The following is a 15,649-nucleotide window of genomic DNA, read 5'->3' as shown; positions in this document are numbered from 1 at the left end:
CCAAAATCTGATTAACACCAATGAGAGGCTTGCAAAATTTGACTTGCCACATAAAGTATGGAAGATGGCTAGTAGAACATGAACAGTGGTGCAGACCTGTTGTTTAAAAGGAGGAAATACTAGGACTCGAATGCAATTGTGGTGACGCCTGCCAAACTATTTTCCATCTGTCACAGGAATGTAAAGGAGATGTAATAGAATTCCTTGAACTCTCCCCAGTTGTGATTGAGTGGGTTGAAAATGTAGATATTAGCATTCACGGTGATTGTCCAATTGGGCGGTCTACCCGCTGTATCAACTGGGTTATGTATTTTATATTATTATAGTTATGTATTTTATATTATTATATGCTTCCTATGTGTAACTCTGCCATTTGATAAAAGATACCTTGTTAATTAACAAAAAAGGTTCCAATCAATTAACAGTTCCTTCCAGGGCTTTTTTTGAGCAGGAAAGCAGTTCTAGTTAGCTTGGTGTCAGAGGGTGTGGCCTAATATGCAAATCAGTGCCTGCTAGGCTTTTTTTTTTTTTAAGCCCTGGTTCCTTCTAATAGTGAATCTGATGGTGGAGTGCCTATAGGTAAGGCAGAGAAACAGAGCCACGCACAGACAAGTCTGGGGCTTCTGCATACCCAGAGAAACCCTCAAATATGTAGAAAATTCAACTTTGTAATTTTTTTAGAAAGTGACCTCCTCCATTTGTCTGATGAGGACTGAGCATATTTTAGGAACACAGCTGAATATCAGCTAAAGATGGGAAAGGATGATAAGAGAAGAGAGGGGTAGGAAGAACTGTCTTATTTCATTCTGGGAGAAATTTCCCTATGATTAAGTCTCCCCCCCCCCCCGGATTTATCGCTGTGGCCCAATTTGTCTATCTTCTTAATCAACCAAATTAATCAACTACTCATGCTCACGGCTTGGTTCTTCACAACCCTGACTCTGATGCCATCTAAGGTATACACACGTCCAGGTCAATAATAAGGATTTATCACTGTATCTGCACCCTTTCCCCCTTTCCTTGTAGGGATGATAAGAGTTGAAAATCTTACTCATTTTGTTTATTTACCTTCATTGTAAGACCTGACCAAACAGGCTCAATGGAATCCTTGCTAATGACAGGATAAGCCCACGAGCAGGACTGGCCCAGCCACTAGGCAAACTAGGTGATTGCCTAGCGTGCTGGGCTTCTGGGGACACTGAATTGGGCACCTCTTCATGTGACTCAATGACATCATCAGTGCAGAGGGGGTACAAGAAGTTAGCCTTGCCTAGGTCTAGGGTCAGCCATGCCTGGGAAATGCTGCCCAAAATTGCAAGAACAATTGCTAGTGAAGCAATATGAAGGAGAAACCAAAGCAGTCCTGCCTCTTACCTTGAAAGCCTGGAGGACACACAATGAGGGCTTGCTGGAAGGGGTCAGGCCGGGCACATATCTGCGCCGTTCCCGTCTGCAGGGGCACGCTCCTCTGGGCTACCGCGGCCATGGATGCTGCCGAGGGCTGGTAGAGTGCAGATTGGTAGTTTAGTATGGAGACTTCAGGGTTGGCTAAGGAAATAGTGGCACTGGTGGTGGAGGTGGAAGCCAGGTTGTTGGCCTAAAGGAATGATGGAATTTAAAATAAAATAAAATAATAAAAATATGATGGAGATGATAACGTGGACTTTTGGGGGGGGGGAGCCAGTCTTTTAAATGATATAAAATAAAACAAACAAACTGGGGGAAAAGAAGAAGCCAAAGAAATGTTGTAAAGTAGAAAAAGCAGACAGAGGGGAAATGTGAGTAAGAAGGAAGAAGTGAAGGATGGGAAAATATGAGGGCTTTCCTGTAATTATCATACACAGTCTGCTTCATGTGGACAACCAGAACAAAAAGTGGAGGACAATCAGTGCAACCCACTCACTGCTGCTTGAGACAGAAAACCCAAAGCTAGAACATTCTTGACAGATGACTGTCCAGTGTCCAGCATTTGCTTGAAGACTTCCTGCAAGGGTAGCTTTCCCACTGCCAGCTTGGTGGCCTTTGTTCCTAGCTCTGTGCACACAACCCATCTGTGCACTGACTCACTGTACAGTGAAGGAGAGTGGGCATGAGCATTAGGGCTGCCAAGCTCTCACCAGGGGTGGAGGATCCCCTGCCCGGGAGGGCCCCAACCCGCCGGCAGGGAGCATCCCTGCCCCTGAAAAGCACCATCCCCCAGAAGTGATGTCATTGCGCCAGGTGCTCTAGGACTTGCTTTAAAAAGATTTTCTATGAATCCTAGAGTGTTTCCGGTGTGCTGCTCTAGGAATTGTGGTAAAACTCTATGCTACCAGAGTTTTATCACAAGTCCTAGAATATCCCTAGCATGATGTCCCTGGTGCGATTACATCACTTCTGCATGATGTCACTGAGGAACAACTCCCCCGCCACAGCAGCGAAGGCACTTGGCAACCTAATGAGCATGCTGGTGCTGTCCTCCCCTCCCACCTCTGTGTAATTGCCAAGTCGTTTGCATGGTGCACCCTTGCACACACCCCACCTCATGATCAGCAACTTTATAAACCAGTGTCACTGATCACGGAGAGGCAGCATGCATGCAGATACTTCCTCTGAGCATTCAGAGCATGAAGATCACTCAAAGATCTCAAAGAGGCAGAAAGCACGGCTAGACCACTATTTTCCTCCCTGCACACTGAGTCAGTGCAAAATAGGCTGCTGGTGATCTCTCTTCTCAGAAAAATTTCTCCTAATATTCTGCCAAATTATGCTGTCCTTTAACTTAAGCCCATTAGATGAAGAGAGATCGGCCTGCAACACACAGAAGCAGCCAGTGGCAGTAGCACAGGAGAGCCAACATGCCCATATTTGTGTTTGAGTGTGTGTGCCTGCGAGAACAGAGAACATTGTAAGTTCTTTTTCTGTCTGTGTGTGCAGGAAAGAATGTGAGAGGAAGTTCTCTATGTGCATGTTTCTTGTGCCCAGGCGTCTATCAAATGGTGTGAATGAGTGTTTCTGTGGAGGTAGATAAGGTAGATACCTCAGCGGGTATCTTTTAGATGCTTAATTCCTAGAATGTATAATGTGCCACCCAGGGTGCTGTCTAATTTTTTTTATTTCAAGAGATGGCAAACTTTGTTCAGTTAAAGAAGTAGGATTAAAATTCTTCAGAAAAAAATTCTGGGGAGCTTTAGAAGCAAGGGGGGGGGAAATACTCAAATGCAACCCATCTCTAATAGTGTTTGGTTAACTGATTTCCTTCTCCTGTGCTTCACTTTGAAGTGCGATGAGCATATGAAGCTCCTTGATACTCTGAGGATTGCCTGAGCTGAGCTGCTTTCTAAGGTCTTGGGCAGAGGTGTTTCCCCCTGCTCAGCCCCATAGCCAGGATTTTAAGAATTAGGGGGCCATGATTTTTTTCTGGGGGCACATAGTGGCCCCAACCTCCATGGCCTTCTCTCCTATCATCACTGAAGAGGAAAGCTGCCAGCTCGCTGCCATACAGCCTCCCCCCTCCCCACAGCTGCCCCAAGGTGATCCCTTTCCACCCCTTTTCCAGCAGCTCTGGTGGGGAGCCACTCAGAGGTTTAGATATGTGCTGCATGGTCTCCTGCCCTTACCTGTTGCCTGATCCAGCTAGGAAAGCCCGGCGGGACAAAGGAGGGGGGGTGGAAAGCGCCCAAGTCGCAACTGACTTCTGGGGCTACAAGACCTCCAATTCGAATTTCTTCCTGTCGGAGGGCAAGCCGAGGCTGCCCAAGCGCAGCTTCCACCCTTGCTCGGGTGGCCAGCGAGACCAGGCCAGAAAACCCCTGCAGGAGAACATCACCTCTCCACTGATCCCCAGCCCCAGAATGCAGCCAGGACCTCCACTTGTGTGTGCCAGCCTTCCTTACCCTGCTCTGTCTGCAATGGAGCCATCTGCCCCCTACCCCCGCCACCCTACTTGAGGGCCAGAACAGCCTCTTCTTGCAGGCACCCTCTAGCCCAACATCAGCCTAATGTGGAGCTTAACTTTCAGTCCTGGGCGCTGAAAGTGCACCGTTGTTTCTGCTTGCTGAGAGGTCAGAGACTTCTTCCAGCCCCTAAGCAAGCAGAAGCAACACGAAACTTAACTTTCAGTCCTGGGCACTGAAAGTGCTCCATTGTTTCTGCTTGCTGAGGGATCAGAGATTTCTTCCAGCAAACAGAAGCAAGGTGGAGCTTAACTTTCAGTCCTGGGCGCTGAAAGTGCCCCGTTGTTTCTGATTGCTGAGGGATCAGAGATTTCTTCCAGCCCCTAAGGAAGCAGAAGCAACACCGAATTTAACTTTCAGTCCTGGGCACTGAAAGTGCCCCCTTGTTTCTGCTTGCTGAGGGATCAGAGATTTCTTCCAGCCCCTAAGGAAGCAGAAGCAACACAGAGCTTAACTTTCAGTCCTGGGTGCTGACAGCGCCCGGTTGTTTCTGCTTGTTGAGGGGTCAGAGATTTCTTCCAGCCCCTAAGCAAGCAGAAGCAACAGGAAGCTTAACTTTCAGTCCTGGGGGCTGAAAGTCCCCCTTTGTTTCTGCTTGCTGAGGGGTCAGAGATTTCTTCCAGCCCCTAAGCAAGCAGAAGCAACTGTGTATGATCATGTCCCCTAAGTAAGCAGAAGCAACAGTGTATGATGAGGACAGAATGGAGAAGGATGCAACCGAGGCACTGGAGGCTGGTTAGAGGCCCCAAGTCAGGGGGCCCTGCCTAGCAGTCAGGGGGCTGTGCCCCCACGGGCCCCCTCATAGCTACGGGCCTGGCCCTGCTACTGAAAATCTCTTGCACTGAAGTTCTCAGGGACTGTACCTGGGAATTTTCTAAAGCGTGTGCTCCACCACTGAACTGTGGCTCCTCCTACAAACTCACTGCTTTCATTATACTAGGTCTGTTGCTTTTCTGTACCTCATTTCTCCTAATATATCTTGTGAAACTTTTGAACAAGCACTTCCAATGTAGCCAACGGAGACACCCCTCTTGTTCTCCACATTGTCCCATTATCATTCTGTCCTCTCCCTTTGCTATAAAAGCTTCTGAAAATTGGCTGAGCCATATCTGATTCGCACTAAGCACAAAGCTTGAGCTCTGTAAGTATTAGAATTCATATAACTTAGCAGCAGGGCAGCAAAATCTACCCGGTGTTCTCCTTTCGCACAGACTGGCAGTACAGAACTTTTGAAAGGGAAGCATCTTCACCACAGGGCCAATTTACACATTTAGACTCTCCTACTTCAGAATATGAGTGTTTTTCCATGTCAAGAACTCACTGTTTCTGGCAATCTAGGGAGAAATGTCAAGGGAGGAGGGAAATATTTGATAACCACCCTCTCTAGTTTGTTACGGAATGATGTTGGAAACTGGGGATGCTGCTGTCATGAAGGCTTCATAAAACCAGATAAACACAAGGCAAAACTGGAGTTCAAAATATCCTACGAAAAGAGGACATCAACAGAGTTCTGTGTTTGGAAACCTAGATCCCCATGGCATTTGAAACTGACTTATGGACTGGCACCCAGAGCTTAGCCTTTTCCAAAGTTGTTCTGAGAAGCCATTTTAACATCTCTACCCATTTTCAAAGAGATTATCTACAATTAGCCAAAGGTGAGAAAGTAGAACCTCACAAGCCAGCTGGACAGCACTAAAACCATAAACAATCACTGAAATCTGCCAGTTTGGCCTGAAAGTGTTCAATTGGCACAAAGCAGTTTTACTACATTCCAAAAGCCAACAATAGGACTAAGAACACAGTATAAGACACCATTATTTCCTATCAATGATCTGTCCTACGAAAACATAAAGAATCAATGTTGCATCAAACCATTACTCTCATAGACTACCAAGGCTAAGAGTATTTGGTACTTTTAAAATGAATAGCACAAGATAATTCATATTTTTTGCCCCCATAAAAGATAAATTCTGCCTGGTTTGTGCATATTTGCACATTTGGAAAACCTCACAATTTATTCCTCTCCTGTTGGCCAAGAGGTGGGGTAAACAGCCACGCAACTTTGTGAAAGTTAGCTCTTGGATCGCTGTGATTCCATTCAGCTGATTTTGTAATTTCATCCTTAGAAGGTGTGTAGCCCTGCTTGGGGGTTGCACTGCTTTCCCTACATATATGGACTGCAGAGCTTTTTTTGAAGCAGGAACTCCTTTGCATATTAAGCCACACATCCCTGATGTAGCCAATCCTCCAAAAGCTTAAAGTAGGCCCTGTGGTAAGAGTGGTAAGGTATGGTCTAATATCCAAAGGAGTTCCTACTACAAAAAAAGCCCTGTTGGTCTGCAACTTGCTTAAAAAGAACAAACCCTAAGATGCCCAAGCTGCGGAATTCCATGTCAAATACACAAATCCTGTGTTCACAGGAGAGAGGATTACATGTATCTCTATCTACTTACGGCCTGCCATGTCAAACCTATTAAAAATGTGGGAACAACTGGTGATGAAGCAGGCCAGGGAGTTTTACACCTTTGAAATGGCAGTTGGTCAAACTTCTCTGGTTTTGTACCCCCTCTCTCTCACTCTTGGGCTACATAAAGATGGTTTTCTCACCTGGTTATGGACTGTGTTGAGCTGATTGTTGAAGGTCATGGTTAAATTGGTTGATGTGCTTGGTGCCACATGGGTGATGAACGGTGTCTTGCTCTGATTGACTGTGTCATACATGTTCACCCGCCGCTTGCAAATCTCCATGTTCTGGAAACAGGACTTGACACTGTTTATGGAAGGAAAAGGGCATGAAAAGCAAGAGAGACATGCTAACTCCTCAGATGAACAAAGTCAATTGAGAGCAAAAAGGATAATGGCCATGTGCACTGTGGACTCTCCTATAGCTAAGAGCAGGGTGGGCAGCTTGTGTAGTTTTTTAAAAATGCACACAATGGAAGTTTATGGTCTAAGGCTTTGAAGGAACCCTTGGAACCCCAGCAGCAATGTTTTTACATGCCAAATTGCAGGGAAAAATCCACAGTGTGGCATCAGAACCGCTGCATGCATGACAGAAGGAAGTGAGTGGGGTGGAGCAGGAGTGGTTATGCTCATGAACTTGCACAAGCTGTCTCAACTGCCAAACTCTGGCATTAATATGACATGGAGACATTCCAGATTAAAGAAACAAAGGAAGTTCCACTTATCAAAATGTTCTCAGCTGTTAGAACAGCTCTCCTAGTCTCTCAGCTCGGTCTACTTTGTTGCAACTCAAATGCCCAAGTCTTTGGGATGGAAACAGAGATCAACTCAATGTACATTTGGCAGTTTGCCAACCCACATCTCTCCACCCCTTGGATAACTCCTTTTTTAGAACCTTTGGCACAAAGTAGAGAGAAATAAGCGTACTGTGTGCTATGGGGGAAATCAAGCAGGTGTGTCATGGTGACAAATGGATGGCTGAGCGTTTCAATTGGCGTTATCCTCTTGTCTGCATCTATCGTCAACATTTTCTTTAACAGGTCTATGAACTCCCGCCGGTCTGCCTTTTCCACCAACATATCACTTCCTTCCAAGTCTGTTGTCATGTTCACCTGAAAGGAAAAATTGGGTCAGTAGCAGAACTGTGTTCCTTCAATCTAGTTCCATTGAACTGGATGGGCTATTAGTCTGACCCAGCAAGACTCTTCCAATTTTGTTATGTTCTTATGGTTCTCTCAATCAACTTTCCAAGCAACTTCAAGCAATGGAGTTAAGATAAGGTGCAAGAAGGATCACAGGTCACAGCAAGCTCTCCAAGTCAATTAGTCTTTACCTGCAGAGTGCCAAATAATGTATGACAGTGGGTAAAGTACAAGGCAGATTTCCCTTTAAAGATGGAGTCATTAATTCTAATTAATGTCTAATCAATCTGCTAATGAGTTCAGCCTAATGCAATAGTTTTTTTCAACTGTGTACTTCAATTTTACCCCATCTTTCCTCCAAGGAGTTCAGGAGGATATCACACATGCTACCACTGCATTTTCACAAGCACCCTATGAAGTAGGCTATATGCTGATGATGGACATGCCTACTTATCTGCATATTTAGTTTACAGTACTAACCCAGAGGCACAACAAAAATCACATTTTAAACTTACAGACACACTAGAATATGAGGTACACTCTATTAGAGTTTATTTAATTCCAGTAGCTTCCTAACTCAAGATGTTAAGGTACGCCATCAATGCTCTTAGCGAAGGTAGCTAACATCTCAAAGGAGCCATTGTTCTAACTGCAAGCTGATGTGTCTGCAGTAACTTTGGGACTTCCTGGAAGCAGACTATTTTGGGAGGCAAGTAAAAAAAGCAAAGGAAGCACCCTGGACTGGACAAAGGAACCTGCAAGCCAATGGACTTTTAGCCAAAACTACAAGAGACTGGTCAGCAGAAGCATTCAGAAGGGGTGTCTCCAAACATATGGACTCATACTGAATTAACCAAACATATCTGGATAGTTAATCTGCATAACTAATCAAATCTGCTTTGTATAATTGTGACTGATGTCACTTTAAGTATAAAATCACATGCACTTTCTGTATTCCTCAGAGTGCTAGGATTTCATTGAGGGTCTTTTCCCTCTGTTCAGTCTCTCAAATAATTTGATGAAGTGTGCTTAGAGAGCACATGAAAGCTTATGTTCTGAAAAAAACTAAGTTGGTCTTAAAGGTGCAATTTGACTCCTATTTTGTTCTACTACTTCAGACCAACATGGCTGACTACTTGGATCAATTTATTAATAAATTATTTTCAGCTTTCTTCTTACTGCAAGACTCCAGGCATGCCTTCAATTGTGTGGCAGCACGCTTGTCCACAAGTTGTGCGGAACACTTACAACCATTACCTCAACAACATCCTTACCTGTGCCATATCATCCAAACAATTGAAAATATACTTTCTTGCTTCCTTTGACTTGATCCCTGTCTCTGCCTCATGATCATCTGGTGTCTGTACAGAATCAAGAATAAAAGTTGCCAATAGTCACCTTGATATCTACATAAATCAACAACACATCCATTGCTACTTCAAATAGGCACCATAAAATCTGCTATCCTTTTAGGCCCGGCTAAAGTTTTTCCAATCCATTGCTAAATATTCACCAGAAGTAAGCTGCAAGTGTAGCAACTTGGTGATCTTAGACTGAATCCTTGCTAGCAGTTGCTCTGCCCCAAGGCTTCTGCTTTCTCAAGCTCAAGCGATCGATCCTCCACCAGTTTGCTGCATGGGCACATTTTGACCCATGGCTCCCTCCAATTTCCATCACAGCCTCCAGATCTTGTTTTTTAGAGATCAGGAAGCTGCAAGGGAAATTGGAGGGAGGTGTGAGTCAAAATGCACCGGCACAGCGACTGGTGGGGAATCAATTGCTTAAGCTGGGGAAAGCAGAAGCTCGAGGGTGGAGCAACTTCTAGTGAAGAATTGGTTTTAGTTTTAAACTTTTGTGCCAGTAGAAAAGAGCAAGAGTCTAATGTCACCTTAAAGACTAACGAAGTTTGTGGCAGGGTTTGAGCTTTTATGAGTCACTGCTCACTTCAGATAACAATGACTTATGAAAGCTCATGCCCTGCAGCACAATTTTTTTTAGTCTTTAGGGTGATAGAATCATAGAATGATAGAGTTGGAAGGAACCTCCAGGGTCATCTAGTCCAACCCCCTGCACAGTGCAGGAAAATGCAGGATACTGGACTTTTGCTCTTTTCTACTGCTACAGAAAGACTAACACAGCTACCCATTTGGATCTTTTTTTTGGCAATTATCATGCAAGCATCATCATGGGAGAGATGTATGTAAAGAATAGCTGAATGGATCAACCTAGTCACTGCAGTGGGAGTGCTATGTGGCTTTATTTCTGATAGCTGGTGCAACTGCATCCTTTCCCTCTAATCTTATCCCAGAGACACTGTGCTGGTTAACAGAACGAGATCTGAGCCAAGAGGTCCCCAGTGTAAATGTCTTCTCAATCATGAATTCACTAGCTTGCCTCTTAGCTTCAGCCTTTTCAGTCCCCAATCTGTCATATGGGAATAGTTTCTCCACACTGTAATGTGTAAATTATAACAATGGCCTGTTTTACAAGGCTTTTGTTCCTGATTCTATGTGCTGTGGGTGGGATGTAGTTACTGAGCGACTAGGGAAATACACTCCTACGGTTCACAGGGAGGTTTTTCTTCAGCATTACACCACATCCAGGACTAAACCATGCCAGTAAATACACAGGAGTGGGAGTGGGGGGAGCAACAAGGAGGGCCTATGCCCCTGCTGGTGGGGCTATCTTAACAGCTACTGTGGAAACTACAGAGCAAGATCCAACAGGGCTCTTCATATGTTCAACTCATAGGGCCAAACCTTGGCTTAGGACTGAACCTGGTAAAACTTCATCTTGAGCCAGCTGAGGATCTTTATCAATTCTGTCCCATCCTGCACATGATGCTCAATTTCAATCTTTTAACGGCATAGCATTAAATACAGAAAATACAGATTTGGATAGACAAGATAAGTCAGAATTGAACTTAGGTTAGATATAAAATCAAGCATAGCCAGAGTTGTGTTGGAGAATGGTGGCCAAAAATTTCGCAACAGCACAAGTAATTTCTGAATTAGGGTCGTTCAGGAAAGATTGACGGATGACATGATGCTGTCATGAAGCACCCATAAAGGAATATCTTCTAACTGGGGAGGGTAGAATGTCAACTTCACAAAGGCCTTTCCATGACTCCAACCCCAGTTTTTAAGATGGCCAATATTTGGAAGGTGCTGCCCCAATGTGTGCTAAGGCTACACCTCCCAGCCCATGAAGTTCATGATGTTCTTATATCAACTGCACCTCATCCCATTCTCACCATTTCAGTACGTTCATCTGCAAGATTCCAGCACTGCAAGATGCAGGTGCCGAGACCAATGAAGAAAAAGGGTGCAGGGGAGAACTTTCCTACCTTTAGCCTCCACAGTGGATACGGTGAGTCTGTATCCCTGTTGAAAAACCTCGTTGTCTTTGTCCCCGCACTTAACAGATACTCTGCCGGCAAGCCCTGAGTCTGTGAAATGTATCGGATCTGTAAAAGAAGGAGGAGGTCAGTGCTCAGCCTGGAGGGATCTGTAAGAGGCATCCTTTGAGATGGGGATCAAGGCATTTCCAACCAAGGAACAAAGGAAATGGAATAAAAGGGTAGATAATTCTGCTCAGATCAAGGGGCTGTAAAGGAAGGCAAAGTTTCACATTTTTTACAATTAATAATATTTATTAAGAACCTTAATGAGTATGTGTTCCACAATTGTTTTTCCTTTTGCATCGAAAGAGTCCATGGCACCCCTCCATTAGCCTTTGAAGCTTATGAACACACATCACTTCATCCACAGATGGGTAAAGATAAAGGAATTATGCTAAAGGTAAAAAAAGGAAGAATGCATGTGCGCCTTCAGGGTGTGCTTTATTCGTCAAAGAGCTTTTACAATGTTGGCTTTGATCCCCAAACATTAATTTTAAGAGGATTTGTTTGAGCAAGATGTTTTCAGGGTCGGGCCCATCATTTTTGAAAGCCAAAAGGTCTTGGCCTCCTAAGCAGCTAGATGTGCTGGTCATTCCAGATGCAGGTGAACATCTCAAGGATGTGGCGGGGGGGGAGGATAAGCATCCACCCAGGGAGACAAAACCTGTTCACAAGTTATATGAATGCATATGCAATCTGTGTACAGTATAGCCTTGATTTTTCTTAATTCATGTGCTGAGTAATGCTTATGTTGGGAAATTCCAACAGAACAGCTGCAGGACACCCTTATAAAGAGTACCAAGAACCAGTGTGATGTAATGGTTAAAAGTGTCAGAATACTACCTGGAAGACCCAAGTTTGAATTCCCCCTCATCCTGTGGAAGCTCGCTGGGCCAGTCATACGATCTCAGCCTAGCCTACCTTGCAGGATTGTTGTGAGGATAAAATGGAGAAGAGGACACAATGTAAGCTGCTTTGGGTCCCCAGGTGGGGTATAAATGAATTAAAGGTCATGTACAATGCATGTACAACTCAATGACTTAAGCCCCATCTTTATCCAGGTACCAAGCCCTGGTTTCATTTGCAAAGCAAACATGCATCAGCTGTTTCATACAAACAGGTGAACATGCATGCAAGCTGGTTGTGCAACAAGGTGTATTATTTATATACTTAGCATTTCTAGGATGCTACAGAAGGATCTACAGATGCTACAGAAGAAAGTTGTCTCAGTGGTCACTGAACCAGAAGGTTTCACATTAGTCAGGAAGTGCAAAGCAAAGAAGGTTTAACAGAAGAGTTTCAGAGACGAGATCACACTACCAACCTGATCATATTCCGAAGCTCCTGGATATAACGGCCAGCCCAAGAACAGTTCTGCAATGACACAACCCAGTGACCACATGTCAATCGCTTCGCAGAAGGGTAAACCAAGGATGATTTCAGGGGCTCTGTAAGAAAAAAGAAATCATGACCTGTTAACAAAATGCAGCCATTTGAATTAAGTAATAAAAAGGGGGTGGGGGAGAACCGTTTTTGGATGGACTTTTGTGCTTAGATAAGTAAAAAAAAATTTTTTTTTGCAAACTTGTACATTTTATAGGCAATGCTGGAATAGCTGCATCTGTTGACTTTTTCTAACATGCAGAAAAAAAGAAAGCTGTTGTTGATTTCTGCTTATTAGGCAGCCACAAACATCAAGGATCATCTGTCAATTAGAAAAAAATAAAAGAGCACGGAACCTGGCCATTACTAAACTGCCAAGGAGCTAGACCTTGGGAATCTCCCAGAAGGGTAAAAGGTCAGTTCAAGACAGCCTCCAGCCCCAGTCAAGTCTTTGACAGATGGTGAGGTTTCTCTTTTCCCACCAGGCTCCGTTGAACCCTCATTTGCAATGAATATTTAACCATTTTCACCCCTCCCCAAAAGGCAAAATCTTCTCTCCAGAAAGCGTTTCCTTCCTTCTTCTCTCCAGAAAGAATTTCCATGCAAACAATACTTTAATGGCTGTTCAAAATGCATCTGTATTAATTCAAAGGCTGTCAGGATCCCTATTACCTTTAACAGCTTCATAAAAGGAGAGATATTTTTGGCCAGTATGAGACACACAAAAGAAAGTACATTTTCACAAAATGCATAAGTAACTTATAGTTATAGTAACTAATAAGTGACATTGTTTGTTTACAGAACTGCTATTTCACCTTTCTATTGAAAAACTGCCCTGAACTGGATGATTCACTAGCCTGATCTCATCAGATCTTAGAGGCTAAGTAAGGTCAGCCCTGATTAGTACTTGGATGGGAGACTGACAAAGAAATTGCACATAGTTCAATAAATCTTCACTTCCTCCCAAAAGGTTAGTGGTCATAGAGAAGAAACCACCAGATTTATGCAATTAGCAGGTATATCTGAAAAGCTACCACTTCACAAGCAATTGTGGCTTCTTATTGCATGATAAGCCAGCATGGTGCAGTGGTTAAGAGCAGTGGACTCTAATCTGGAGAACGGAGAGTTTGATTCCCCACTCCTTCACATGCAGCAGCTGAGGGATCTTAGATTAGTCATAGTTCTCTCAGAACTCTCTCAGCCCCACCTACTTCACAGAGTGTCTGTTGTGGGGAGAGGAAGGGAAGGTGATTGTAAGCCACTCCTAGACTCATTTGGGTAGCGAAGGGTGGGGTATAAAACCAATTCTTCTTCTAATGGCCAATCATTGCTGCCAAGTTACAACTGACTCTTGGTGACCCCAGGACCATTGAGTTTTCAAGGCAAGAGAAGAGCAGAGGTTGTTTGCCATTGCCTCCCTCTGCATAGCAACCACAGTCTGCTTGGTGATCTCCCATCTTCAATGGTCTTGATCAACCATGCTTAGTTTCCAAATCCTGATAAGTTTATTCTAGATAGCACTATTCAGGCCACTTACAGACCAAGTCAAGGGAAAACAAAAAGAAACAGCATCTCTCTCTCCATCCCCACCCCAAAATGGGAAGAGGTGTTCCAATTCTGCCTGCCTTTCAGCCCAGGGTATCTGCTGAGGCCTTTTCTGTGTTCTCTTCACCTTTTGAAGTGAGGTTGGTAGCTACCAGGCAGAGGGCCTTTCCCCATGGTGTTTGTAAAGTTTTCCTCCACCCCTGATGCATGACTAATCTTCAAACTGAAGTTGACATCCTCCAGGTGAGGCCTGGAGATCTACTGGAATTACAAATGATCTTCAGATGACAGAGATCAGTTACCCTGGTGATAACGGCTGCTTTGGAGGGTGGATTGTATGGCATTGTATCCTATAGAAATCCCTCTCCACAGTAAATCCCACATTCTCCCAGGCTCTACTCCCAAATCTCCAGGAATTACCCAAGCCAGAGGTGGTAACTCCAGACAGAGTAAGCTGAGGAGCACCACATAAATCATTATAATAAAATGAACAATGTGGCTAAAGGGAGAACAGAAATAGGATATAGGCTGGTGTAAAAACTGAGGCACAGAAGATCCCCCTTCAAGGAACAGAATTGTCAGCTCCAGGTTGGGAAATACCTGGAGATTTTTGGGGTGGAATCTGAGGAGGGTGGGGTTTGGGGAGGGAAGGGACTTCAATAGGATATAATGCTATAGTGTCCATCTTCAACTGTTTCCTCTTGCTCAGAAATCAGTCATAACAAAGGGAAATCTCCAGCAGCCACCTGGAGGTTGGCAACCTGATCAAAGAGACAGGAGATGATGGACAAGAGGAGCCTTGAGCCTCTCTTGACCAAAGCTCTTGGAAGGCATCCCTGTTTTATAGTCTGCACTTCTTATTTTTACTTGTAAGAACAGATTTTCAGCTTGGAATCTTGGGTGGCTAGATGTATATATACAACCCCTATGGATAGCAGCAAGACTCTTTGTGAACTGCCTGGAAAACATATCCTTCTGATGTAAAATAATCAATATGAACATCCTGTAGCCATCCATTTGATCATGGTTCAGATCTCAGAAGGGAATACCGCAGCTTTCATGAACACCAGATAGCATTAGCTTAAAAAAGAATTGCTCACTTTTTTCCCTTCCTTGTTCTCCATGTATGGAGACTGCATCATTATACATGTTAAGGGATGTACCTGTGCCACCCCCCTCCCCCACTGTGGAGAGTTACTGATTGATCTGACAGTTTATTTGACCATATGTGCTGGCTTGTCCAATGCAAGCAGCTCACTTTATTAAAATACAACTAGCCCTAGAAAGACTTTGGCTGATTCCCCACTAACCTTACCCCGCACTCACTCTCCTCTTCTCCATGTGGCTTCCATTGCATTTTGCACAAGCTGCCACAAAGCTGCAAACAGAAACTGTTTTTTACAGGATCATGCATGCTGCACAAAAGAGGTAGAGCGAGTTGCAGCCTTGGGGCAGCTTGTGCAAAATCTGCCGGAAGCCCTGCAGAAAAGAGGAGAGTGAGAGCAGGGTAAGGCTAGTAGAGAATCGGTCTTTCTCGCCTAACATATCGCCTAACATTCGCCTAAACTCCAAGCTAATAGAGTTTGTGTACACCTCTACCCAGTGGAAGAATTACACTCAAAACTTTGTCCCACAAATTACCCCAACAACACAGAATTCCCCTTCACTCTGGCTTGGTTTAATCTTTTGCTCTCAGCACTTCCATACTCTTAGCACCTTTGCTGCTGCCAATCCAGCCCAGTTGAAAGGGTCAAGCATGTGTTACTATATTGTAAATTCTA

At 44.2% G+C, this 15,649-nt stretch overlaps 1 protein-coding gene across 2 annotated transcripts in view; it reads right to left on the bottom strand.

The window, feature by feature from the left end:
* Positions 1-15,649, bottom strand: part of HIPK2 (homeodomain interacting protein kinase 2) — a 241,329-nt gene that overhangs the window by 47,456 nt on the left and 178,224 nt on the right. Inside the window, exons 3-8 of one of the 2 annotated variants that reach the window (XM_060245646.1) lie at positions 12,265-12,388; positions 10,887-11,006; positions 8,815-8,901; positions 7,326-7,510; positions 6,543-6,705; positions 1,375-1,597 (exon numbers count right to left, since the gene is read on the bottom strand). In XM_060245646.1, coding sequence (XP_060101629.1) covers positions 1,375-1,597; positions 6,543-6,705; positions 7,326-7,510; positions 8,815-8,901; positions 10,887-11,006; positions 12,265-12,388 — 902 coding nt within the window. The remainder of the gene's footprint in view (positions 1-1,374; positions 1,598-6,542; positions 6,706-7,325; positions 7,511-8,814; positions 8,902-10,886; positions 11,007-12,264; positions 12,389-15,649) is intronic. The other variant, XM_060245647.1, reaches the window with a different exon arrangement.

The sequence above is a fragment of the Heteronotia binoei genome, chromosome 8 (assembly GCF_032191835.1).
Source record: "Heteronotia binoei isolate CCM8104 ecotype False Entrance Well chromosome 8, APGP_CSIRO_Hbin_v1, whole genome shotgun sequence".
NCBI lineage: Eukaryota > Metazoa > Chordata > Lepidosauria > Squamata > Gekkonidae > Heteronotia > Heteronotia binoei.
Note: the sequence above shows the minus strand (reverse complement) of the source record. Positions and strands in the feature narration are given on the sequence as shown.